General features: G+C 47.2%; 1 protein-coding gene across 1 annotated transcript; it reads left to right on the top strand.

The window, feature by feature from the left end:
- Positions 1 to 33: 33 nt before the first annotated feature.
- Positions 34 to 26,034, top strand: BPIFB4 (BPI fold containing family B member 4). Its single transcript, XM_049779229.1, has 16 exons — positions 34 to 333; positions 1,785 to 1,847; positions 2,589 to 3,093; positions 3,903 to 4,007; positions 4,686 to 4,829; positions 7,220 to 7,283; positions 7,744 to 7,804; positions 8,745 to 8,836; positions 10,987 to 11,190; positions 13,122 to 13,175; positions 16,357 to 16,527; positions 17,824 to 17,891; positions 18,545 to 18,587; positions 19,765 to 19,828; positions 20,701 to 20,777; positions 25,881 to 26,034. Exons 1-16 carry the CDS (start codon positions 228 to 230, stop codon positions 25,902 to 25,904), a joined length of 1,845 nt encoding a protein of 614 aa, XP_049635186.1. The 5' UTR covers positions 34 to 227; the 3' UTR covers positions 25,905 to 26,034.
- Positions 26,035 to 27,719: the final 1,685 nt, after the last annotated feature.

Genomic DNA, 27,719 nt, shown 5'->3' with positions numbered 1-27,719 from the left:
ACAGTTTACTTCTTGTTATGTTTCTAGTCATTAGTATGAAAAAAGAGGTAGAGGTGTATCAGAATTGGGGCCCTCAGCCCAGGTATGACTTTGGGCCCCATTCTCCTGCCTCAGGGCCTTGACATCCTGCCATAACTCTTAGCAGGGAGCCCCAGTTTCACTCTCTAGCCTGGGATAGCAACCTGGCACAGGGTTCACTGTCTCCTTCACAGAGAAGCAGTACCAGCATGTGGACGCCGTGGCTAGTGGCTGCTTTGACCGTGGCGGTTGTGTATGGTGTCCGCCAAGACACAAACACTGTCCTCAGGGTTACCAAAAATGTGTTGAGCGATGGTGAGTTTCAGGCTGCTGGGGCAGGGCTGGTAGGGGGTAACAGAGAAATCCAGCCTACCCTGGTACCCTCAGCACCTTCCTCCTCACTGCCCCAGATTCTGTGAGGCAGATGGATAAGGAAATTCTCCCTGGGACTCCACTTCCTCTTTTACTTTGGACAATCATTTCCTAAACTCCTGTCTGGAACTTTCCACTGGAGATAGGAGGGACTAGTGACTAAGATCTTGGAGACTGAGGTCAGCTTTCCTGAAGTTTAATTACTAATGGACCTTAAGTAATGTTTTGAATTCTCTGAGTCTCAGTGTCTTCATCTATGAAGTGACTATAGCTATAATCTATCTCATGGAGGGATGGGAGGGTTGGAGAATGTTGAGCACCATTCCTAGACTACAGAAGGCACTGGAGCTGTTATTAATCTTGACTTCTATTCCTGAGTCTACACTCCCGTCATATACAAAAGTAGTCTCATGCCTCGGCCTGGCTTTCAACTGAAGTTATTATGAGAATGAAAAATAAAATAGAATTTCTACCTGGTTGTCAAAACCTCTTTATCTAGTGGCTGCAATAATCTGGCCCTAATTGCCTGACAGGGAAAATGCATGAGGAAGAGTGTTTTCTCACTTAAAAAAGATTGGGGGTGCTGGAGAGATAGTACAGCAGGCAGGCACTTGTGTTACATGCAGCCAAACCAGGTTTGATCCCAGCATTCCAAATAGTTCCCAGGAGCCTACCAGAGAGAGCCCTGGTGCAGAGCCAGGAGTAATGCTGAGTATGGCTGGGTGTGGGCCCCAAACCAAATGACAACAACTAAAAGCATATTTTTGGCTTGGTGTTGCTACCTGTGTACTCCTGGCTCGGTGCTCTGGAGTTGTTCCCACCCATCCTGTGGGACTGTACGTGGTTGGGAAACCTCAACTGGGCCTCCTGCATGGAGATCATGAACTCCAGTCCATGAAGGGACATCTGGGGCATGGGACTGTGTTTATTTTTGTTTATTTATTTATTTATTTATTTATTTATTTATTTATTTATTTATTTATTTATTTATTTTTTGGGCCATACCTGGAAGTGCTCAGGTTATTCCTGACTCTGTGCTCAGAAATCACTCCTGGTAGACTCAGGAGACCAGATGGGTTACTGGAGATTGAACCTGGGTTGGCCACATGTAAGGCAAATGCCCCACCCACTGTGCTATCCCTCCGGCCAATGATCAGTCATGGAACAGTGGTAGGGAGAGTGAGGAAGACAACCCCTCCCGACCTGGCTGGAAAGTTGGTGAAGGTACCAGTAGGTCAGGGCTGGCACCTGAGGCACCTAGGCCTTTGGGGTGCCATCCAAAGACCTCAGCATGTTCCCAACTGACTCTGGGAGAGCAGCGCTGTGCTCTGAGGGTGAAGGGGCTGGAAGAGGAGTGGCAGCCCTGACCCCGACCCCCTCTTTGCTCCCCACAGCCATCGCAGGCACCCTGCAGCAGAGTGATGCCCTCCGCTCGGCCCTGAGAGAGGTGCCCATGGGTAAAGCTGGTGGAGACGGTGGCGGGCCGCTCCTGGGGGGGCTGCTTGGTGGAAGTGGAGGGGGAGGCGGGCTTCTGGGGGGCCTGCTTGGTGGTGGTGGTGGAGGGGGTGACGACTTACTGGGTGGGGTCGGTGGAAATTTACTGGGTGGTGGTGGTGGTGGGGGCCTCCTGGGTGGAGGCAGCAGTAGTGAGGACATGTGGGGAGGTGGTGGCAGCAGCGGTGGAAGGGGGCTTTTGGGCAATGGTGGATTGTTGGGGGGCAGCAGCAGCAGTGGTGGTGGTGGGCTTTTGGGCAGTGGTGGATTGTTGGGGGGTGGTAGCAGCGGTGGTGGTAGAGGAGGACTTTTGGGGGGCAGTGGTGGATTGTTAGGCAGCAGCAGCAGCAGCGGTGGATTGCTAGGGGGTGGCAGCAGTGGTGGCGGGGGACTTTTAGGGGGCAGCGGTGGATTGCTAGGGGGCGGCAGCAGTGGTGGTGGGGGACTTTTGGGGGGCAGCGGTGGATTGCTAGGGGGCAGCAGCAGTGGTGGTGGGGGACTTTTGGGGGGCAGCGGTGGATTGCTAGGGGGCGGCAGCAGTGGTGGCGGGGGACTTTTGGGGGGCAGCGGTGGATTGCTAGGGGGTGGCAGCAGTGGTGGCGGGTTACTGGGTGGCAGTGGCGGCCTCTTGGGTGGCAGTGGCGGTCTTCTGGGTGGTGGCCGGCATCGCTACCATGACTACAGAAGCGCTGACTTTCCCCGAGGTGTCGGTGGTGTACCCTACAATGACTTCCACGTCCGCAACCCCCCTCCCAAATACACCAATGGCTACCAGCTTGGTGGTAATTACAAGTATGGTCACATCGAGACCAACGACAACACAGCCCAGCTGGGGGGCAAATACCGATACGGAGAGATCCTAGAGTCCGACGGGAGCGTCAGGGACCTCCGAGGTGGCGAGAATGCATATGGCGTCCACAGGGACCGTGGGCGGTATAGGTCAGCTGAAAGGACAGACAACGTGGGCCGGCTCCACCGGCGAGAGCTACGGCCCGGAGAGATTCCACCTGGCGTGGCCACCGGGGCACTGGGCCCAGGTGGCTTGCTGGGCACCGGCGGCATGCTGGCAGCGGATGGCATCTTGGCAGGCCAAGGTGGCCTGCTTGGAGGAGGTGGTCTTCTTGGTGACGGAGGACTTCTTGGAGGAGGGGGTGTCCTGGGCGTGCTCGGTGAGGGCGGCATCCTCAGCACCGTGCAGGGCATTACAGGGTAAGGAGGGGATCGGGATGCTCCATTACGCTCCCCAAGTAGACCTCCAAAGAGGGGTGCTTCTTCTTGACTCAAAGTCCTGGGGTTTGAGGAGAGACAGTTTTTAAGGTTCAGTCCAGTTGTATGGTTTAGGAATCTCATCCCTAAATCGTCCAGGAGTTGAGTCCTGACTCGAGTTTTTAGATGTGTGCATCGTTGACACATTCTTTCCATCTCTCTGCATCTCAGTTTCCTTTATCTGCAGAACCTTCATAGCTGGCATAGTTAAGTGGAGAAAGCTGGAGAATTTAGAATTCTGCATGTTTACCATTTCACCCCTACCGGTTTCTTCCCCAAATCATGCAACAGATGGTTTGAGTTTCCACTAGGACAGCACTGGGTGCTTAGGACCACACCTTGAGGACATGTACCCCATGGCCTGTTTCCCTTGGCCAGTAGGCTGGGGACAGGGAGGCTTATCTGGGCATTACTAAGAAGCCAGAGAGTTAGCATAGATCCAGGCAGGCATTGATCTTGGAGAAATAAGGGTGTTCATAGCAAGAAGCGGGCAGGCTTCCTGGAGGAGGGGGACTTGAGTGGGCACTGGAGGGAACTGGGCAGAAGGGAGGAAACAAAGTAAACAAAGCTCCTCAGGGAATCAGTAAGGCTGTACTGGTATTATTTGCTTGCAGAATCTGTTTTCCGAGCTCTATTAACAAGCCTTTGGTCTCTACAAAGTCAGGGGAACCCAGTGGGGTGCAGGGCCATGATAGGAGAGTGATCTGGGGGCTGGTGTGGGGGGCCCTGCTCTGACCACTGCCTCTGCACAGGCTTCGCATCGTGGAGCTGACCCTGCCCCGTGTGTCCGTGAGGCTCCTGCCCGGCGTGGGTGTCTACCTGAGCCTGTATACACGCGTGGCCATCAACGGGAAGAGGTGAGTGCCTTGGGCCTCCAACCTTGTCCTGGCTGGGAGATCTTGGGAAGATATGGGGTCTTCTCTTTCCACTGCAACTTCTTGTCCACCATGAATTAATGGGGTCCCAGTGCAGGCAGAACCAGCCCCTAGAGGTTGGGGGAGTCTGGGAGTCTGGAGCCATATGCATCCTGGATTCCATCCTGACCCCCTCTTATAAGTGAGTGACCTATCTGAGCCATAGGGTCTCCCTGAGGGTCATCAGACTCTTGTGGGCACAAGGAAGGACAGCAGAGCTTCGTGACCCTAAGCCACCCGATATGGCTGGTGCTCTTGAAGAACCCTGAAGGGGGCACATGAACATAAATTTATCCCTGAGAGACAAGGGCATCTCCTCTGAGTTGGGTGTGTCAGTGGGTGGTCCCCTGGGAAGCCAGAACTGACTTCTGTCCTGGCCTCAGTAGGGCTCATGATGGGGAAGAGAGAGTGGTGAATAGGTATCTTCAGGGTTCAGGGAAACCCACTGGTTTTTGGGGTGTTAGTCATGAGCAAGGGTCACGAAGGGTGACAGGTCTGAGAAGGCAGCAGGTCCACCTGGGAGAAGCTGGCAGCCAGGGAGTTGGGTCTGACTCACTGTCCCTATTTCCATGACCTCCTGGGGGTCTGATTCAATCCTCCTAACCCCATGACCTCTCACAGTTTAATAGGTTTCCTGGACATTGCGGTGGAGGTGAATATCACAGCCAAGGTTCGGCTGACCATGGACCGCACGGGCTACCCAAGGCTGGTGATTGAGCGATGTGACACTCTTCTGGGGGGCATCAAAGTCAAGCTGCTGAGAGGGTGAGGACCAGTGGGTAGAAGGAGGCAAAGGGGAGTGGTGGGATGATCTGGAACACCCCCCACTAGGAGCCTAAGCCTTGGAATCAGCCAAGGCTGATTCTAATTCTCTTCCTTGCTGGACAATAAGGGGGCACCTCTGCATCCTCTCTGAGCCCTGGCTCTTGCCAGATTATAGATGCAGGAGAAATGCTCTTTTTTATTTTTGGTTTTTGGGTAACACCTGGCAGCACTCAGGGGCTACTCCTCACTCTAGGTTCAGAAATTGCTCCTGGCAGGCTCAGGGGACCATATAGGATGCCAGGATTCGAACCACTGACCTGCATGCAAGGCAAACACACCTTACCTCCATGCTATCTCTCCGGCCCCAGAAAAGCTCTTATTAGGACTTAATCTTAAGGTTTTCTTTCTCTTTCTTTCTTTCTTTCTTTCTTTCTTTCTTTCTTTCTTTCTTTCTTTCTTTCTTTCTTTCTTTCTTTCTTTCTTTTCTTTCTTTCTTTCTTTCTTTCTTTCTTTCTTTCTTTCTTTCTTTCTTTCTTTCTTTCTTTCTTTCTTTCTTTCTTTCTTTCTTTCTTTCTTTCTTTCTTTCTTTCTTTCTTTCTTTCTTTCTTTCTTTCTTTTTCTTTCTTCCTTTCCTTTCCTTTCCTTTCCTTTTCTTTTTTTTTTTTTTTGGTTTTTGGGCCACACCCGGTGACACTCAGGGGTTACTCCCTACTATGCGCTCAGAAGTCGCTTCTGGCTTGAGGGACCATATGGGACACCAGGGATCGAGCTGCGGTCCGTCCTAGGCTAGCACTGGCAAGGCAGACACATTACCTCTAGCGCCACCACCCAGCCCCAATCTTAAGATTTTCTTTGTGGTACTGAAGAGATAGCACAAAAGATTAGGCACTCACATTGATTCTGACCTGAGCTTTATCCCTGAATGTCAAATATGGCCCCCTGGGGGCCAGAGAGATAGCACAGTGGTAAGATATTTGCCTTGCATGCAGCTGATTCAGGACTGATGGTGGTTCGAATCCCGGCATCCCATATGGTCCCCTGTGCCTGCCAGGAGTTATTTCTGAGCAAAGAGCCTGGAGTAACCCCTGAGCACCACAGGGTGTGACCCCCCCAAAAAATGGTCCCCCAAGCACTGCCTGATATAGTGCCCATCCCCAACATACACTGAGAGAGAAAGAGAGAGAGAAATAGAGAGAGGTATATCTTGTTTTCTTAAACTGAACCAGCAACAGGTGTGGGTAGTATAAAGCATAGACAGGGTAATGATTCATGAGGGTGTAGGAGAAGAGATTTTGAGGGAGGCCATCTCCCAAGGGGTGTTTGAGAGGCTGGGGTGATGCTACCCTTCTGGTAAGGCCAGTTGGGCTGGTGGTTCAGTGAAAGAGGATGTGGTGCTACTTGGGTCCTTGGTGCTGTGGATTTCCTGGACACACAGAAGTGCTTAGGGTTTCCAGATCAGGAGATGGCAAAGCTCAGGAGGTCACGTGGTGCTGGGGATTGAATAGGATCTTAATCCCCATGTGGTCTCTCTAGTCTTGAGAAAATGAATTTTTTTTTTAAGGTTCTGCTTTGTGTTTGATCAGCCCCACATTCTCTCATCTCCTCTTTACTGCACGAACATATGGAACTAATACTTGGATTACAAGTTTCGCTTTCTGTCCAGCTTTCTGTCTTGTCTGTGCACCAAGGATATCTCCCCTCTTAATGATTCAGATACATTTAATCTTGGGCACTTCTGGGCCACAGTTGTTTTGTTTTTAGAGTGGGTCACCTCACCCCATCATTTCTACTTTTCCTACTTGACTTTCTTTTATGAACAAATGAGCTCATTTTATTGGCCATTATGTCTCCTTCCCTCTCTTATGCACACATTCACTGTGCTCTTTAGCTCTAAAATATGCCTGGTACTGTGTTAGTTGTGTGGGTAAGATAATGTGGTCAGTTTCCCTTCGGGGAGATTACACAAAGCTGCAGAGCCAAAAACCCTAGAAAGATGAACAGCAGGGACCAAGTTCTGCATTTAAGAATAAGACATATCCCAATCTGGACCTTTTCCATTATGGAGCTCAAGAAAAGGTTGCTAACTGAATGGAGGGAGAGAGGGATGGATGAATGGATAAGTAGATATATGATGGATGGATGAGTAGATATATAGATAGAAGAGTAGATAGATGGATGATGGACAGATGGGTAGAAAGATATATGAGTGAATGGATGGATGGGTAGAGAATAGATAAATGAATGGATAAATGAAAAGTTTGCAGCATCATTCCAGCTTTTTTTTTTTTTTTAACAATCAAGGGCCTTCACAATTCAGACAGTTCTTGGGCTGAGACCCCAATTGAGGGCACAAAAATGTATCCTCACTCACCCCAGTCTTCTTTCCTTAGACTTCTCCCCAACCTTGTGGACAACTTAGTGAACAGAGTTCTAGCCAATGTACTCCCTGACTTGGTAAGCACCTCTTTCGGGATGAAATAGGAGTCCAGACTTTCCCTGGATAAAGGGTTTCCAACTCAGCTTCTCTTCTATGGGCATGCAGGCGACCTGGAGGGTTGGGGGAACAAACAGACCGGGGTAGGTTCTTGAGGGGCCAGGGAAAGAGCCCAAGGGGCACAGAGGAATAGACTAGTGAAGGGAGAGGAAAATGGGTGTCAGAACCATGCTGTGCACCTCAGCACTGCACTCCAGATGATAAGGTCCTAACCTTTCTCCACATCCCAGTTTTCCTGTCTGTAAAACGGGAGTTCTGAGAGGGCCTTCTCTGAGTGAGGAGGACAATGGCAAGCAGAGCACAAGCAGGGATTAAGCACTAACATTGGTGTATTAGGATATTACTGCTCATGCACCCCTCACTCTCACCCTCACCCCCAACCACACACCGGGCCCACTTCGTGTTGTCTCTTTCTTCCAGCTCTGCCCCATCGTGGACGTGGTGCTAGGTCTTGTCAATGACCAGTTGGGTCTTGTGGATTGTAAGTACTTGGTGATGCAAGGATCTAACCTGACTAATCGGGCCAGTCTTAGAGATTTCCTGGGGACTGGATACTGTGTGGGAAGAGGGCCACATGTGATGAAGGGGACAAAGGGCTCTCAGGCCTCTGAAGTGCTGTCTGGCTGATGTGATGTGAGAGGGCCCACCTGCCTTTCTCTCTTAAACCCCAAATCCCCAATGTCAACTTATGGGCCAGGAGGATGGGTTCAGCCCTGGAGCCCTGGCCCTTCTGATGCCAAAACTGAAGAGGTTCCCCTGAGTTTCTCATGCTAGAATGATGGGTTGATCTCTGCCACAAAGAGAGCAGCACAAGCAACACGGGGACAGCCCAGGGCTTCCCAGGCCTCCCACACCTGCTGAGTTTGGGATCAGAGGGAATTTTCTTGAAGGCAAATCTGTTCCATAGGGTTGTGAGTATGTGCTCAACTTCCACAGTCGTACGGGGCAGTCCTCCCTAAGGGTGCTCCTATTTTTTTTTTTTTTTGAATGAATTTCCCAGGCATGGAAAATTCTTCAGGGGAGGAAGTGCCCAGAAGGGGGAGCATTCAGCACCCACAGCCTGGGTGACACCAGATTCAGTTTAGCACTGTGTTGTGGAACCCTAAATTGCTTCACAGTTTACAGAGCTTATCTGTAGCCAGGACTTTCTTGCCTGGGCCTGTCTCCCCATCATTGTCCAAGAGTTCAATGAAGTTTTTATTTGACAAAAGGGAAAATGAGGTTCAGAGAGGGGCAGTGTCATGGCTGAGACCACTCAATGAGGAAGGAACACTTGCGGGATTTGAACTTGGAACTTGGGTTCTTTCTAATGATGTCTGGAGCTAGAACCTTGCTACACTCTCACCGTTAGGCTATATGGGGGGAAGGCAGCTGGAAAGATGACAGGGACCTCCTTGTGACCTCCCCATCTTTGCTTGCAGCTCTGGTTCCTCTGGGAATATTGGGGAGTGTGCAGTATACGTTCTCCAGCCTTCCGCTTGTCACCGGGGAATTCCTGGAGTTGGACCTCAATGTGAGTGCTGGGTTTTGGGAAATGGGAAAGTCATTGTTCCCCCCAAAGACAAGAGTGTGAGTCCTCCAGTGTTTCTGCTGAAAGCCCGAGAAATTTTCAACAAGAATACTTCTTCTTTATAATGATATGAAGACCTCTGGAACTAGTGTTAAAAACATAGGGGCCAGAGAGATAGCATGGAGGTAAGGCGTTTGCCTTTCATGCAGAAGGACAGTGGTTCGAATCCCGGCATCCCATATGGTCCCCTGAGCCTGCCAGGACCGATTTCTGAGCATAGAGCCAGGAGGAACCCCTGAGCACTGCTGGGTGTGACCCAAAAACCAAAAACAAACAAACAAAAAAACAACAAAAACAAAAAACAAAAACAAACATAAAACCCCACAAAACCCTCAAAAAACATAACCACCATCAGCAATTCCCGAGGATTTAAGCCTGTGCCAGGCAAATCCTCTGTGTTCTATGATGAGCTTTATTTATCTTCATATCAAGAACCATATGAGGTAGTCAACTTTGTAAGGAAACCAAGCCCCAGAGAAGTTAAGCCACTTTATCAAGGCCACACAGCTTCCAAGTGAGAGCCTGAAAACAGACAAACTTCTAGCTGGCATAGCTGCTGCTAGGAATTTGGGTTGGCTGGTGGAGGGCATCTGGCCAGTAGTGTGCTGTGAGCATCAACATATGGCTCTCCATGTTTTAAAATGCTCCTTTACTGTAGTGTTTGCTATTTTTTTTTTTTTTTTTTTTTTGGTTTTTGGGCCACACCCGGCGGTGCTCAGGGGTTACTCCTGGCTGTCTGCTCAGAAATAGCTCCTGGCAGGCATGGGGACCATATGGGACACCGGGATTCAAACCAACCACCTTTGGTCCTGGATTGGCTGCTTGCAAGGCAAACGCTGCTGTGCTATCTCTCCGGGCCCATTTGCTAATTTTCATAGTATAAACGTACCCACTCTGGCCAGTTTCAATTTTATGTATTGCAGAGTTGGGATTGGCTTTTCTGAGCTGGTGTGAACTGACTCCAGTGCACCACTGAATCTGGCCCTTGGCTGTGGTGTCAACATAAATGCATTTTTTCCCCTGGCTACATGAGCTATGTGCCTCCCCCTTACCTCATCAGGGTATAGATGCACCCCCCTTTCCTCATGTACTTGGCACACCTGCACACACATGTACAGTCACACCTTATAGATGTATAAGCACTAGCCTGCCCAGAGATATTTGCTGGTTACTTTTTGTGCTCTGGGGCTGAGGAGCAGTGGTAAACAAAGGGTATATTCTCTGCTCTAACAGAGTTTACAATTTAGTGGAAGGAAGAGGCCATCCCAGGATGCCTCCACTCCATCAAGTATATAATTATAGACCATAAGCCCTGTGGAAGAGGGTTCTGGGCTATCAGAATTTAAGGGAGAGAAGTAACAAGGGGTGTTACAGAATGCTTCCTGGAAGGGGTGACCTGAAATGAAAACTGCCTGATGAGAGGCTATAAGAATAAGCCTTACGGGCCCGGAGAGATAGCGCAGCAGCGTTTGCCTTGCAAGCAGCCGATCCAGAACCAAAGGTGGTTGGTTCGAATCCCGGTGTCCCATATGGTCCCCCGTGCCTGCCAGGAGCTATTTCTGAGCAGACAGCCAGGAGTAACCCCTGAGCACCGCTGGGTGTGCCCCCCCCCCAAAAAAAGAATAAGCCTTATAGAATTGGGAGGGAGAGAGGGAAAAAGCTGTGGGAAGCAGCAAGGTGAGGGTGCAGAGGTGGTGACAGGTGGTGATGCAAAATATGACAGACCACACATTGACTTGTAGGAGAGGTCTCTGACCTTTAAAGAGCAGATCAATTGCCAGTGTCTATTGGGTAGTCACACAGACATGCTGACTCACTCCAGCGAGTTGTTCTGACTCAGTCCAGTAGGGCCAAGAGGAAATTTATGTTCCACATTTTTTAAATGGAAGGTGAGAGCCATGACTGCCATTACAAGTGGGGAAGCAGCAGGGGGTCTTCTTCTAATTTTTTGCATTTGGGAGGGTCTGTGAGTCCTGCTCCCAATCCAGTGGGTTTAACCTAGGAAGCTGTCTGGGGCTGTCAAAGCCTTACCCCTGACTCCAGGCTTCTCTCAGCATCACTTCCATGAGCACTTTCTTTTCTGCTCCCCACAGAGTCTGGTTGGGGAGGCTGGAGGAGAGCTCATTGACTACCCCCTGGGGCGGCCAGCTGTGGACCCCAGGCAGAAGATGCCAGAACTGCCCCCCATGGGTGACAACACCAACTCTCAACTGGCCATCTCTGCCAACTTCCTGGGCTCGGTGCTGACTCTGCTGCAGAAGCAAGGGGCCCTGAACATTGACATTACCGATGGCACAGTGAGTCAGGATTCCTTAATGGAGGCGGTTATGGGTGCCAACAGCTCTCCAGGGCTTCTTCTGATCCTCATGACCAGGAGGAACTCGCTTAAACAATGTGGGTAATATTAGTGGTCTGGGAGGGTGGTGATAGGGGGACATTACAGTATCTACAAATTCAGCATAAAATCCTCTCCAGTCATGTGAGGATAAAGGTGACCTTAGCCCAACCCCATTTTATTTTTATTCCAGTCCTTTTTAGAAAGTGTAGCCTATCTACATACATTTATCATGCGAGAAATGTTGAGAATATTTAGATACTTTCATCTTGTAAATGTGGATCCAAAGTAATTAAAGCTTCATAAGCAATAAAGCACCACACTTGGGGATAAGATCCAGAATAATTCCTCTTCAAACCTTTTTTCTTTTTTTAAAGAAGATTGCAAATCATGAAAGAGCATAATTAGCACCCAAATAGCCTTTTCCTGGAAGCACCAATGTCGGACTTTATTTTCTTCAGGTCTGTTGCTCAGCTCACCCTCCCACTTCCTTCCCTTCCATATGTCACCCATCTATTCCTCCTTCCCTCCACCCAATCATCCAGCTACCTTCTTCTCTGCCTGCCTGCTTGTCTGCCTGCTTGTCTGTCTGTCTGTCTGTCTGTCTGTCTGTCTGTCTGTCTGTCTGTCTGTCTGTCTGTCTGCCTGCCTGCCTGCCTGCCTGCCTGCCTGTCTGCCTGCCTGAGCACTGTCTGACATCTTTTGTTGAACAAGTGTTTAGGGAGATAAGGATGTTTCATTGATCCACTTCAGTGTCTCAGAGCAGGAAGTTCTTGAATTAACTTCCAGTCTCCAGCCCCTCAGGAGGGAAGCCTGCCTGGATGCCGGCACATTGTTAACTTTCCCACACGTGGAAATATCCTTCTAACTCCGAGAGAACACAGCTCACTACCCAATTCCTCCAGATGTTGGTACATGAGCAGGACAGAGTGGCCTGGCCTGGATGGCTCTTACTGTCAACTAGCACTGGTTTCCTGATTTATAGTAACTGGGGTGGTGGTGGTAAAAGTTAGTTCATATATTGGGGTCAGTGGGATAGCTCATTTGCCTTTCTTTCTTTTTTTTTTTTTTTTTTTTTTTGGTTTTTGGGCCACACCCGGTAACGCTCAGGGGTTACTCCTGGCTATGTGCTCAGAAGTTGCTCCTGGCTTGGGGGACCATATGGGACACCGGGGGATCGAACCGCGGTCCGTCCAAGGCTAGCGCAGGCAAGGCAGGCACCTTACCTTTAGTGCCACCGCCCGGCCCTCATTTGCCTTTCATGTGGTCCACTTGGGTTTGATTCCCAGCAACCCACATGGTCCTTGAGACCACCAGGAGTGATTCCTGAACACAGAGCAAGGAATAAACCCTGAGTACCACTGAGTGTGACCCCAACCCTCACCCCCCCAAAAAAGTTAGTTGGTGTCAAATATTTATAAAGGGCTTGGGCTAGTCTAAAGGAGGCAGACCTGCTGGGACTCCAGGCTTGCTCACAAGTCACACGTTGCCATTAGCATCTCACTATACAGAGAGGGAACTTGTGACTTAATATGGATTTTAGTCTTTATGAAGAGAATATTGGGAGGGTGAGTGGGGGAGCTAGTGGATGTACGGAAACCAGGGTGCAGAATCATGGGGGAGATGATGCTGGGGTGTTAGGAGGACAAAACTAGGCCTTCCTTTGTTTAATGGAGTATCACTATTTTGGAGGAGGACACAGGCCACTGATGGGGAGCAGACATGGCTGTGTGCTTCACATAACCACAACATGGCTCCTGGAGTCTGCCTGCCAGCTTCAGTGAAACACACAGCCACGATGGGCAATGGGTTTCTGTGGTGGGCCGAGAGTGCCGGTGTTTGACGACCACATCACAGATGCCTCGGGGACTCACTGGTGCTTCTTTTCTGCAGTTTGAGGACCTGCCTCCACTCACCACGTCTACCCTGGGAGCCCTGATTCCCAAGGTATGTGCAAAGGGATATATCTACTTGCAGCCTCAGTCTGGGATTCAGTGGAAGGGTTGATGCTTAGCACTTAGGAGGGGGATTTTGAGAACTCCTCATTGCAAGCCACCCTGACAGCGGCTTAGAAGCCAGGCCACAATAGGGATCCTGGGATGGAAAGATCTGGAGGCCTGTGGTGGATTTTCCCACAGCCTGCTCCTGTCCATGCCAGGCTCTGATGGTCTGACTCTAGTTCTTTCTATTGTCAAAGGCTTCCAACAGGCTCACCTGGGAGGGTAATTGGGACTGAGTGATGGTGTTAAGAAGGTGAGCCCTGGACCTTTTCAACACACACAGGACTCTGAGTCTTCACAGCATAGCTCAGAGGAATGGGCACATCTGGCCGAGTCTCATTTTTCTCACCTGGAAAACATGCGTCATGATGCCCACATTCCAGGGTAGCTGTAGATTGAGGATCTGCTCAAGGCACAGAGAAGTTAGAAGTGTTATTTCCATTCTTGGGGCCAGGGAGATAGTACAGCAGGTAAGGCTGTATGCTCTTGCATTCAGCTGACCTGGATTCAATCTCTGGCATCTCATATGGTTTCCTCAGCAGAATCAGGAGTAATCCCTGAGCATCAATGGGGGTGGCTCAAAAACAAAAAAAATATGTTATTATTATTCTTGTGAATAGGAGCAAAGCAAATGTGCTCTTGTCTGATTAGGGATAGTGCAGGGCTGCGACAGTGACCTATTGCTTTGTTTTGTTTTGTTTTGGGGTGACACCCATCAATGCTAATGCAGAGTCAAGTCACTCTTGAGTCTGCACTCAGAAATTACTCCTTGTGCTGCTCAAGGGATCACCATATGGGATGCTGGGTTTAGAACCTGGATCCAACTGTGTACAAGGCGAATGGTACTTTTGCTTTGATTCCAGTAGAGGCCTTTCTGATCCTAGTTATCACCCCAGTCTGACCCTTTACTCAGCATCACAGAGCTTCTTATGTAGTGTTGGAGAGGCGGTTAAGAGGGCTGCTAGCCACAGCCATCTTAGACCAAAACATTTCTTTTTTCCCTGGCTTGTTCAGAGCTGAGTGGAACCCAAAAGAGACTGGAGAGATGGTGGCATCTGGGCACGGTCGCTTTTGCCCTCTGGTGGCTAAATACTGCATTGCAGGAGTTCGAAACAGCTCCGAGACAAGGTGGTCTTGGTCATAAAAGACTGGGCCTTTTATGAAAAGACTGGGCCTTTTATGAACAGGACCACTGCCCGCCTATACTGCACCTAAAATTTAGAAACCACTCTTGCATCCTAATCAATCTCTCCTCTGTGGGGTCAGAAGGAACAAGCACTTCATGTATAGCTTGGACAGGAGGCATAGGTGGACTGGAGCAGAGGCTTGGGTCTTGATGTGGGGCTGGTTCGGCTTTGGAGGGGTGATGGTAGGGGACTAAGGCTAGACACAGAAAAATATACCCTTGGGAAGTAGGCTGGGGGGGAGTACCCAGAGGAGGCTGGGGGGTATGTCATCCCGTCTTTTGCTTCAATGGGTAGAGAATTTGAAATGCTCCCAAAAGAAAAGAGCTGTTCATCCTTTAAGACTCTGGAATTTGGGTAGAAGTGATTAGGACATTCAGCACTGACCCCCAAAAAAGTATCCTGAAAATCTTCCTGGGAAAAGTTAGGTCAGCAAGCCACTGATTTGCTGAAAGTCACTTTGCTAAGGGTGGGTTCACTGAGTGTTCACCCAGATAAATTGACTAGATTTGCTGAATGACCAAGAGTTTGTTAAAAAAAAGAAAGAAAGAAAGAAAGCAAGAAAGAAAGAAAGAAAGAGAGAAAGGAAGGAAAAGAAAATGAGACAGAAAAAAAAAAAGAAAATGAAAGAAGGGGCCGACGAGGTGGTGCTAGAGTTAAGATATCTGCCTTGCAAGCGCTAGCCAAGGAAAGATCGCGACCGCGGTTTGATCTCCTGGCGTCCCATATGGTCCCCCCAAGCCAGGGGCAATTTCTGAGCACTTAGCCAGGAGTAACCCTTGAGCATCAAATGGGTGTGGCCTGAAAAACCAAAAAGAAAAAAAAATTAAAAAAAAAAGTGAAATCTCAGGAGGGACCCAGGACTGTCTGGTATGTGTTTCTTTTAAAACCAACATCGTTATGGTGTCCCGAGCCTGCCAGGAGCAATTTCTGTGCATAGAGCCAGGAGTAACCCCTGAGCACTGCTGGGTGTGACCCAAAAACCAAAAAAAAAAAAAAAAATCAACATCGTGTGTTGGATTTATGTGCCTAAGGAGCCATCATTCACAGTATTGTATCACAGAACTTCAACAAAAATGAAACTAAAAAATATAAAACCAACACAGTAAGGCTCCTCATATATTGCTTGCTGCTCATTTGATGAATTTAAGAAAAACATTCTTTAAGGCAAAATTGGGGGCAAGTTGATTATTAAATTATTAAATCAGCAAATACAGGTAACAGACCTGTCCCTTTAGTAAATCATCTTTTGGAGGAATCACTATTGCAGGTAGACTCAGGTTCATTCTCTCCCCCCAAGAAGTCTCCAGAGACCCTGGGAAATCTAAGTTGGAGGGGCAGGATGTCACTGAGGTATCCAGATATTGGACATTCTTGCTCCAGGGTGGGTGTCCAGAATTAGTGGAGAGTGGAGGCCATGGGCCTGAGACTCACACAGACCTGAGCCAGGCCTTCTGTTCTGCTGCTGGCTGGGACAGTTGATTTGATGCTTCCCTCTGGGCCTCAGTTTCTCCATCTATAACTCATTAGCACACCCCAAGGTTCCAGGGGAACCATTTCACTGTGTGGCATTTGGAGCAGTTCCATGTACAGCGAGTTGGGTTAAAGTTGCTGGTTCCATCACCCTGAACTCAACAGTAATCGGATATATGTGGCCTGGAGCAGTACCCATCTGCCTACTGTTTTATTTGCCTGCGCTGGCTGATGGATGAAGCCCTGTGCTATGCACACCCAGGGGTCACTCCTGGCTCTATGCTCAGAAATCGCTCCTGGCAGGCTTGGGAGACCATATGGGATGCCAGAATTTGAACCACTGTCCTTCAGCATGCAAGGCAACCGTCCTACCTCCATGCTATCCCTTCGGCCCAACCTGTAGGCCTCTTGTCATTTCCTCCTCCCCATTATCGAGTATCTTGCTCACCCTAATCTGGTGTTGGCCCCCAGGTATTCCAACAGTACCCCGAATCTCGCCCACTCACCATCAGAATCCAGGTGCCAACCCCACCGACAGTGACGCTGCAGAAGGATGAGGCAGTGGTGAAAGTGCTTGCCACAGCCGAGGTCACAGTGGACCAGCCCAATGATGTCCAGACCACCATCTGCCTCATCGATGTGGTGAGTACCTGGGGGATGAGTGACTTCGTGGTTTTGTAGAGTGTGAAGAGCCCCTTCCAACCATCTGGTGACTGAGCTCACTGATGGGGCCAGATAGTCTAATTGAAACTAGGGCCTTCTCATTGCTAGCCCAACCTAGCTCAGTGAGACATCTGGGCTGACCTCCTCTTCCACCAGATGGGGATGGAGGCAGGGCTGGGACTGTTATGATGTGGGTAGATTTTCAGGATTGACTCAGTCTCACCAGCTGTACAGCATGTCTGGCAGAAAAGTAGGCATTGGTCCTGCACTCAGCGGTGCTTATCAAGCACCTATGTTGTGCTTTCAATTGGGTGCAGGAGAAATGATGCCATGGCTCTTGTCCCTGGCACCTGACAGAAGTAAACTACAAACAAGACTTTCTGAAATGATTTCCTAAAGAGGAATACTCTTAAAATCTCAAACATTTTCTTTCAATCCCAAAGCAGAGGCCAGTTTCTAACCTAAGTCCTCAGACCATTTCAGGGTACTTCCTGCCTTTCCCATGTATTGGGGTTATGTGGTTTTGGTATATGCTATTCCCTCATCTGAAACGTCCTTCCATGGTATTTTTCTCTCTCATTACTCTCGTGTCAAATGTTAGTCTACAAGCCCTCAGAAACCTTCCTTGACCATCTGTCCACACTCCCTTGTCACATGGCCTATCTTAAGGCTCAGGGCTTTGTTTAAATGCTCTTTCTTCAGGCCCAGGTGGGATAGCACCTCCTGATCTGGCCTTCTCTCCCACCCATACCTTTGGGTCTAGGTAGCCCCTGAGCTCTCAGAGTACCTCCATTGCCCCAATCCTGATTATCATCATTGCCCTGAATTTTCTATCAATTTCCTCACTTTATTTTGGGGAATATCAAGAAGCAAAGAGGGCTTATCAGGCAGCAAGCTTCTTGCTCTGTGAGGAGGGTGAGTCTGGGCCTTGGATTCCCTCTCCAGGGGTGGGGGAGAGTTATGATAAACAGGGGCAGTGGCACCTGTTTTCATCTGAAGAGGATCTTCTAAGAGGGTCCCACTGGACATTCTCTGAGACAGTGTCCAACATCTTTATTTGGTTTCCTGGGACTCAATGTCCTAAGAAATGCCAGCTCTGCCTGTGCTATGCCCAGCAGGAAAGCTATCTCACTAATGCCAGCAGTACTGTAGCTCTCAGCCTATCCTCGAAAGCTAAGCATTGGAGAATGTGGGGCTCTGCTTTAGAAAGAACATTGGCCAAGACCTTGGGGACTCCCCGAAACCTTGATGGTCCCTTATCTCTCCTCACTCCAGGATACAGAGCTCTTGGCCACATTTTCCGTGGAGAATGATAAACTCATGATTGATGCCAAGCTGGACAAGTAAGGATTGGGGGGGGTGGTTTGCAGCTTGGGCGCCTGTTTTTCAAGAAGGTTTTGTGTGTGTGTGTGTGTGTGTGTGTGTGTGTGTGTGTGTGTGTGTGTGTGAGGATACCTCCTGGTGGGGAAATCTAAAACATAGTAAAAGTGAAATGAGTGTGTCACTGCCAAGGCCATTGGCATGAACTGTGGGCAAAGCTGTGAGCTCAATGCACAGAGACTATAGACAACCACTTTCACTTCAGTGCCAACAATGGAGCCCAGCTTTTGCTTCCTCCTTGCCAGAATTAGCAGCCATCACGTGCCAAGCTTGTTTCTAAGGGCAGGACTTGATTTTGACTCACTGAATTCTTAGAGTCACTCATTTTACAGAGGAGAAAAGGGAGGCAGCAGTTAAGTACTTTGGCCAGGAATGCATAACTAGAAGATGGCAAAGCTCCCATTTGACTCTTGGGTAGATGGTGGAGCCTTGGCCCCTGGTATATGATTAGAGCATACTCTAAGGAGGGCAGCGTTGCTCTTATTAAATCCTCCTGGATTGAGGTAGACTTCCTATGAAATTTGGGGTGGTGAAGCTCCACTATTTTGTTGAAATGTGAGTCCCTTATGGCTCTCAAACAACCACTGATTCTAACAGATTGTTTTCTTGATCTCAGGGCCAGCCTGAACCTCAGAACCTCAAATGTGGGCAATTTTGATGTAAGTACCAAGTTCAGGCTCCATGACAAGATCTGGGAGTGGCAGCCCCTGTGCAAATGGGGACCTGGAAAGGGTGTGAATTCCATGCACTGGTCTCACTCTCAAGCCTGGGCACACCCAAGAGGAAGGAGGCCCATAAAGCCTGGGAGGGCCTAAGCATAAACTCAGGATTTTCTCTGTGCTGTCCATGGTGCTGCCCCTTTTAACTGACTGCCCAGAAAGATCAGTGGGCATAGGGTGTGAAGAGGCAGGACCTTCACCACCCATACCGTATAACCTTGGGCAATGCCAACCAACTCCAGCCTCAACTTCTTCATCTATCACATCAACACTTGACTTTATTTCTTGTTACTCTGCATATGGAATTCTGCTTTCTCAGTTGTTTATTGATCTGAGAAGCTCCAAGTCTAGATTTTAGTCCTGTAAACATGTTCTTTGTACATCTTAGATTCCATGCTCTATATAATACTTCAGGAAAACCCTATTTTCTTTTAGAAATGGACACTACATAGATGCTTTCTCTCTGGAACAGGCTCTGATAAGAAAGTCAAAACTTTCTAACTCAAACAGATGCAACCCTTGGGCATGGCATCACTGGTTTCATTGCATAGGTGGGAAGACTGTGGCTAGAGAACAGTTGGTGGCTTACAGGTTTTGGATACAGAACACAAAACTTAGGGTGCTACAAGGGAAATTACCTGCAATGGCTAAAAGCCAGGTATTTCATCAACCTCCAATCCTTGCTGCAGCCGTGCAACCTCTCTTGCTAGATCATTTCACAGAAAAGGAAATAGAAGGTCAGGGAGAAAAAGGTATGAGAACCTGGAGTTCTGGTCACAGGATTTGTGTGTAACCCTGTTGGCTCTAGAATGAGCTGCTCTAGACCTCTTAAAGTGAAACTGAGCTTCCCTTAGTCCCTGTCTCACCAGAAGCCATGTACCAGTGCTCCAGTCCTTAGCCTCAGTGTTTACTCTCCTGCAGAGAAAGTGAAAGAGATGTGCCTCTGAGCCATTCAGCTGGGGGGTGCTAAAGCCCTAGAGGCTCGGACCACCAGCTCTCTCATTTTCTCAGAGCTTTTCTCTGCTCCAACAAGCCTTTCCCTGCTCAGGATAGAACTCAAGGAGCTCTTGAGATCAGCGTCAACCCAAGGCCTATTTAACTTCTGCTTTCCTTGTAGGTTAGCCTCATGGAGATGCTGGTTGGAAAGCTTTTTGACCTGGCATTTATGCCTGCAATGAACGGTGAGATCTGGTACCTGTGGGAAAGGATGGTATAGAAGCTTGACTCAGAGTAATAGAGACTCTGACTTTAGAGACTAATAAGAGTCTCTGGTTTGGTCACAGAGAGGAGGCATGAGCTTGTTAGCAAGTCTGAACTCAGAACCATGCTATTTGTTATTCTCAGAAAGGGAGAGATTAGATTAGATCCACAAGTCTCAAAGTGAATCCTATAGAAAAGCAGTTCCATGAGATACACGTAGAAAAGGGTTCCATGGCCAAGGAAGTTCTGAAAATGCTGAATAGATTTCTTGGGAGGGGGGGCATGATTCACAATGTCCTTGGCTTTCAAAGAAGCCAAATGGATCCAGGAAATCTGTCCTCAGAAATGTTTTACTCCTTATCTGCCTTGTTTTTCTCTAGTATATTTCTTTCTGGAGCATGAGTCTTTAGGTCTATACAGACTCTGACTATATAATGCCCCCAAATTCACCCACTGGTGATCATGTATTGGGGGTGTCTCAGTACCCTTCCCTAAGTATCTATCCTTTATTCTGTGCTCAGAATAGGACTAAGTGAGGCTGAAAACAGTTCTTGCGTGGTACAGAGACAGGGACATATCACTAATATTTTGTGTTTTCTGAAGCAGAGGGGTTCAGGAGAAAAAGTGGAGCCCAAAGTTTCATGGTCTGTGGTTAAGGAAGCCTCACTGAGGAGGTGACTCCAGTCTCAGGGAAGGCTCAGAACTCAGCAAGCAGGTGGAGAGACTGTGTTTTGGGAAGGACCAATGACATAGACAAAGGCCTTTGAAGCAATCTTCTTGCAAATATTAGAGGCTTCATGAAGACAGATATCTCTTGGTCATACTGACTTTACTTGACTGGTTGTTTTTACAGCCATGCTGGGCTCTGGTGTCCCCCTTCCCAAAATCCTCAACATTGACTTCAGCAATGCAGACATTGATGTCTTGGAGGTAAGGAGAAATGGAATTTGGTTCTGCTTTCTCTTCCATGCCCAGAAGTTGAGAGGGGGAGGGAATTAAAAAGGTGGGAGTAAGAAGGAAGGATGGGGCTAAAGAAAAATATACAAAGCTCTTAAAGTATGTTTTTACCTCCCTGAATTTATTTAGTCCTCCTGACTGATGTGAGGGCCCACATATTACAGGTGGGAATACTGAACTCAGAGCAGTTAGAGGTTTCATGAGAGTGGAGGTTTCATGGTCTGGTTTATTATAAAAATGAAAATTAAGCACCTACTGTATTCCAAGAGTTGGGAATAGAGCAGTGAACAGAACATATTGGATTCTAACTCTTGTCATGCTCATGTAGGCAGATGGACTTTGGATTAAATATTCCAGAAGTAACTGCAAAGTATAGCTATGGCAGGTGCCTTATAATGCCATAATGAAGGGGATCTTGTTTCTAGAAAGCCTCTTGTGTTCTTTATCTGAAATTTGGAAAATATAGGAAATATATATATATAAACAAATATATGTTTACAAACCCAAGAGAACCATTTACAAACTTTTCATTCCAATCTTTCCTTTTTCTTTTTCATTTTTGTTTTTGTTTTTGACATACCTGGTGATGATCAGGGGTTACTCCTGACTGCACTTAGAAATCACTCCTGGAAGGTTCAGGGGATCATACGGGATGATGGGGACTGAACCCAAGTTGGCTGCATGCAAGGCAAATAACCTCCTTGTGCTATTACTCCAGCCCCATTTCAATCTTCCTGATAAAATTTTTTTTTAAAACCAAGATTTTCAAGCAAGGAATTAGTGGGATCCTAGAGTTAAAGAAGGACATTGGTTGAATGAATGAGGGAAGTAGAAAGCCTGTTTCGAATACAGGTGGGGGTGGGCTGGGGAGGAGGGAGATCTGGGACATTGGTGGTGGGAATGTTGCACTGGTGAAGGGGGGTGGTTTTTACTTGACTGATATCATACAACTTTAATCATATTTGTAATCAAGGTGTTTAAATAGGATATAAAATAATAATAATAATAACAACAGTAACATCAGAAATAATAGGTGGTAAGAAAGGCATACAATGTAAAAATAAAACCATGAACTTTTTCTTTTGGGGGGATATACCCAGTAATTCTCAGCTCTTACTCCTGGCTCTGTGCTCAGGGATTATTCCTGGTGGAGTTGGGGACACTTTGGAGAAGCTTGTGTTCACTCTTGTGTTACTCTCAAATTCCAAAGTCATAATCTCTAAATAAAATGGTTTTTAATTCACACACAAAAAAGAAGGACATTGGAACTCAAAGACCTAATTCAAATCCTGCCCAGCTATTTCCATCTGGGTGACCCTTGAAGGGCTGATTTACTTAACTTCATTCAGTATCATTTTCTCTGCTTTAGAAAGGGGCTAATCATAGAATGTACCTATAGACTAATTTTAGGACACAGTGAAATTACACGTGTGCTTCGTATAGCCCTTGCACACAGTAAACATTCTAGAAGTTCCCATCACTATCTAAATAGTTATTATAATAAGGAATGTTACTGTGAACATGGTGATGCCCAAACTGTTTCTGAATTCAGGAGTTTGTTCCTTAGAACATACTTTCAGAAGTGAAATGGATAGACCCCAGGTGGATGACTTCCTGTCTTGAAGGTGGTCCCTATTGCATTGCAACAGCAGTGGGCAGAGAACCCAGCTTCACTATCATGCCAAGCTTAGCCCTCAGTTCCAGGGGTGGCTCCCACTACATGAGTAGAGAAGTTATATAGATATTGAGGGTGGGGCCAGATGTAGGTTTGGCTGAGGAAGGTTGTTCCAAACTTCTGTAGGACCCTAGCAAGCAATGTCTGAGTTTCAGATTCTACATCAGAAAATGAGGGTTTGAGTCTACAGAGATAGTATAGCAATTGCCTTACATGTTCCTGACCCAGATTTAATACACATATAGTCTCACTCAGGAGTGATTTCCTGAGTACAGATCCAGGAGTAAATCCTGAGCACTATTTGATGGTGACTCCAAAACTAAAATCAAAGCAAAACAAAAATTCAAATGGGGATAACTATTATCTACTTGGTGGAGCATGTGGTGAGAAACTGAGGCGTAGATTCTATGATACCTGCTATTATTGAATTTTGAAAAGTGGGTAGGAAATTTCTATGGAATTCCAACAAACCTGATTATTTTATTTTATTTATTTTGGTTTTTGGGTCACACCCAGCATTGCTCAGGGGTTACTCCTGGTTCCACGCTCAGAAATTGCTCCTGGTAGGCTTGGGATGCTGGGATTCGAACCAATGACCTTCTGCATGAAAGGCAAACACCTTGCCTCCATGCTATCTCTTCGGCCCCTAAACCTGATTATTATTGTTATTACAATTTCTGCCACTTACCAAGCATGTGCAGTGTCCCCTGCATGATTTCATATGTACACGGGCCTCTTCAGAGCCCTGGTTGATGCTTACTATCATATCACAGGTGGAGAACTGGAGTCCCAGAGAGAATAGGCTGCTTGTCCAAAGTCACCCAGTAAGTGAAAGGTAGTGAAAGGTAGGGCTTGCCCTGAAATCTCTGAGGCAATTCAAATCCATGCTTATTAGGCAAAGTTGTACTGCAAAATCCACCTCAACTGGGGAGTCCTTTAGAATTACTGGAGATGAGGGACTAGAGTGATAGTATAGTGGGTAAGGCACTTTCCATGAACACTTTGAATCCAGTTTCATCCTTGGCATCCCATGTACTCCCCTGAGTCCAGCTAGAAGTAATCTCAGGACACAGAGCCAGGAGTAAACTCTGAGCACAACTGGGTATGGCTCAACGCCCCTACCTCCATCTTTAATGGGATGAATAGACTTCTCTTTCCTCTTTCCTGAATAATTACAGTTAAGTATATTGTCTCAAAATATATGTGATTTTAGTACTATTTATCTTGGTTTTATATTCCATCCAGAGGATGGAATAAACTATGCTCTTTCTTTGGTAGTGCAGAGGATCAAACTTGGGGCCTCACATATATCAGACACAACTTCTGCCACTGAGCTACCTTCTCAGTGTGCTCCTCCTTGAGTCTTCTTTCCTTTTTTAATTAAAATTTTAATTTAAATACCATGGTTACTATATTGTTTATACTAGAGTCATTTTTCACAGATAAAATCGTTCATGATTAAGTTAATAATTAATAAAATTATTACCTTTCAAAGTAGACACTTATTTACCCTAACTGCACTCTCTACTCTTTGTGGCAAGCTTCCTACCTTGAACTGGTCCTTTGACCTTCATCTCGATTGTCTCTGCATATTATTCCCACACTGTCTTTATTTTCCTTATGTACCACAGATGAGTGAGATTATTCTGTTTATCCCCCTCCATCTGACTCATTTCACTCAGCATAATAATCTCCATGTCATCCACAAATAAGCACATTTCAAGACTTCATTTTTTCCCAATGGCTCCATAGTATTCCATTGTGTAGATGTACTACAATTTCTTTAGCTACTCATCTATTGTTGGGCATCTGGGTTGCTTCCAGATTCTAGCTATTGTAAATAGTTCTGCGATGAATATAGGGGTGCAGAGGGCATTTTTGCATGGTGTTTTGTGGTCCTAGAACAGGGGTCCTCACACTTTTAAAACAGGAGGCCAGTTCACTGTTCTTCAGACTGTTGGAGGGCTGGACCATAGTTTAAAAAAACTATGAACAAATTTCTTTGAACACTGCACATACCTTATCTTGAAGTAAAAAACCAAAATGGGGACAAATACAGTATTTAAAGTGAAAAACAAGGAAAGATAAATCAACACACTTTCTAGTATTTTAGGATCTGCTGTTGGTGGGCTGCAGTTTGAGGACCCCTGCCTGAGACTGAGAGGAGTCGAGAAACAGAGAGAAGTAAGGGAGTTGGAGAGGGAGGTGCACATTCCTCATATATGCACTGAAGGCCCGGGATGAGTTGGCTGCTAAGCAGGACAGGCAGCAGTAGCAAATACACTTGGTGGGCCAGATAAGTGTCCTCAGTGGGTCATCTGTGGCTTGCCGGCTATAGTTTGAGGACCCCTGTATTAGGGTATATCCCTAGGAGTGGTATAACTGGATCATAAGGAAGCTCAATTTTCAGTTTTTGAGGAAGATCCATATTGTTTTCCAGAAAGGCTGGACTAGATGGCATTCCCACCAGTAGTAAATAAGAGTCCCTTTCCTGCCTGTACGCATGCCAGCACTGATTATCCTTGTGCTTGGTGATTCTCTGTGGTGAAATGATATCTCATTGTTGTTTTGATTTGCATCTCTGATGATCCTTGAGTCTTCTGACCTTGACACTTCCAGCTCTGGCTTTCTTGTAAGGGCTCCCTCGTTTGGTTTTGACTGATGGGTTCTTTGTAGTAGACATAGTAGATGGAGGTAAGAACATGCCCTCTGAATCAGGGAGTGGGATATTGATGATTTCTTCTTAGAGATGCTGACTTTAATTTTGAGATGTTGTCTTGAACCTATGGAGGTGCCAAGGTGGTTCCTTCTAGGTGTTTCCATTGTGAAGTTCCTGTTTTTCCCTTCTTCATTAGCAAATATCTCATGGGGAACAACTTTGGAGCTATGAAAAATCCTGTTTTCATCACATTTCCTGCCACTACTATTCATTTTCATGAATGGTTCTCGCCTGCAACAGTTATTAATGTGATGCCTATTGAAGGGTTTATTTTTTGTTTCTATAATTTACTTTACATTGATTAGTTAGAATTTGACTTGAAGGAAAAACTTTCCTATCTCCACCCGCACCTAATTATTCAATTTTTAAATTCAACACAGGTGCAATCTATTATTTGTTGGGTTCTTTTTAAAAATGGTAAAAAACAGATTTTCAAAGACTGAGGAGAGGATCTTAGGTTTTCCTTATTTGAGAAGGAAGTAAAAGAGGCCAGAAGGCTCTTGATCCAGGTGCTCCTTGCAAGTCAAGTTAATGAGGAGGCCCAGGTGATTGTGGGGCCCCTGTGACTCCATTGTCATTACTGTTTAGAAGCATGACTTGCTCAATATTGGCAAAGGCATCTCCGGAAACTGCAGCTGGATGACAAACCAGCCCTAACCAGATCCCTCTTTTATTTCTCAAGGACCTTCTGGTGCTCAGCACCTGAATGATGAAGGTACAGATGCTTCTGGAAGCAGCCCTGGAAGCAGCCACAATGAGCCTTGGAAAGACTTGCCAGGACCTGCTCCCTTGCTCCACATGTCTTCAGTTCCTGAAATAAGCTTTCCAATGCCCCTCGTCCTCTTCTTACCTGTCCCCAGGCCAAGGAAGAATCTAGCTCTGGCCACCATTGGCAAATATTCTCACCCATATTCAGCTCCCAGCCAGCTCCCCCAGCAGGGGGGAGATGGTTACCTTGAGGACCACAAGCCTCAGCCCAACATGGACTCCATACTACCAACACCATATTTTCAATAAAAGATTCCACTTTCTCTGCAGTTGAGGTGAATTCCTCAGGGTTGGGATTGAGGAATTCTTCCATCTGTAACTTCACCTGGGGCATGTGAAGAAGTAGTTCTGACCAGGTTGGGGATTGTGGTGGCTTAATTCAAGACTGAAGACGGTCAGGGGTTGAGAAGACAGCCCAGGACTTAGGATACATGGCTTACTTGTGCCTAGGCTGGTAGCATTCCTGCCACTACACTGGCCCCTCAATGTTGGTGAGGATAGGTCAGGAGGCCACTGAGCACACCCAGGTCTAGCACATTGGGGTGGCCTTGGTGGTCCCCAGAACTGCAGGACATGAGCAGCATTACATCCTCTGACTATTGCATTGAACTGTTGGCCTGGGTGGCTGAGAATTTCAGGGAAGTGTTCCCCCAGCTTCCTAAACATTGCTGCAAAATATATATGACTGAAAAATGGCATATGGCACATATTTTTAAGTTCTTTGTAGATGGGAAGGTGAGAGGTTAAATTTACTTCTCCTCAAATCCAATCTTGGCTAGTTGATACCACCCCTGTTTCGTAGCCACTTCTCAGCACACATGGAAAACAGGCTCAAGAGCAGTGCAGATTCCATAGGTTTCTGCAGCCTAGCACCTGGGACCAAGGCCAGAGACTCTGTTGCCCTTTTCCAGCATTAACCACTCAGCAACTGTGACTTCCCCCAGGTCCAGAAGTGTTAACAAGCATACCCTGGGGACCACTGATGAAGGGGGAAATTACAATATGCTCTTTTACCCTGCCTCGCCCTGCACCCTAAGTTCATGCTGGTTGAATGCTAGGCTCTGCCCCAAGGCTTTGGGATTGTGCCTGTATCCCCTCCTTAAATCAACAGGGTGGAGATGGCGCCCATGTTGTTATTGGGAAAGGGAGGTGTGGAGAAATGCAGAGACCTGCCCCATAGTACATAGTTGTAAAGTGGCATAGCAGGGGAGCTGAATCTATGATTTAGTTCTAGCACTCTTAACCACTTGTCACTTTATCTCTGGTCAGAAGCCCTGTATTATACTTGGCTTCAAAGTTGTGCAATCTGTAGAGGACAGAAAGCATAGAAGACTTGGGAGAAATAGTTCAGTGAGTAGGGGCTCACGTCTTGCATGTGCAAGGATGAGTTAGATTTGCAGCACCAGGTGACTTCTATTTGCCTTCTACCTAAGAGGCCTTCTGCATACATTCATCTGGTCCACTCCCTCTGTTCCTGTATGTTGAGGTTCCCTCAGGGAGTGATGTTCAGGGCCACATGCTTGCATGTGAAGGGGCAGAATTTAATCTCGGGAAATGTAGGTCCCCTGAGTACCGAATGGTATGGCTCTGGTCCCCTCTCAGCATACTAGGCTCATCAGCCTTGACATGGAACTGTCCATCTCAGTTAGCTGACCAGCACCAGGAGTGGTTTCAATTCCTTTGAGCACTACTTGGGAGTACCAATATATATGTAAATATATCAGATATATAAAGCATAGATGCACCAGCATTG

This window comes from Suncus etruscus, chromosome 9, assembly GCF_024139225.1.
Source record: "Suncus etruscus isolate mSunEtr1 chromosome 9, mSunEtr1.pri.cur, whole genome shotgun sequence".
Classification (NCBI taxonomy): domain Eukaryota; kingdom Metazoa; phylum Chordata; class Mammalia; order Eulipotyphla; family Soricidae; genus Suncus; species Suncus etruscus.
The sequence above is the reverse complement of the archived record's forward strand: the minus strand, read 5'-3'. Positions and strand labels throughout refer to the sequence as shown.

Excerpts from the sequence above, each read along its gene's own strand:
- BPIFB4 (XM_049779229.1), top strand. The coding sequence starts at position 228 with ATGTGGACGCCGTGGCTAGTGGCTGCTTTGACCGTGGCGGTTGTGTAT. Across the intron at positions 7,284-7,743 it reads CCAATGTACTCCCTGACTTG|CTCTGCCCCATCGTGGACGT; the intron begins GTAAGCACCTCT and ends TCTTTCTTCCAG. Across the intron at positions 8,837-10,986 it reads TCCTGGAGTTGGACCTCAAT|AGTCTGGTTGGGGAGGCTGG; the intron begins GTGAGTGCTGGG and ends TGCTCCCCACAG.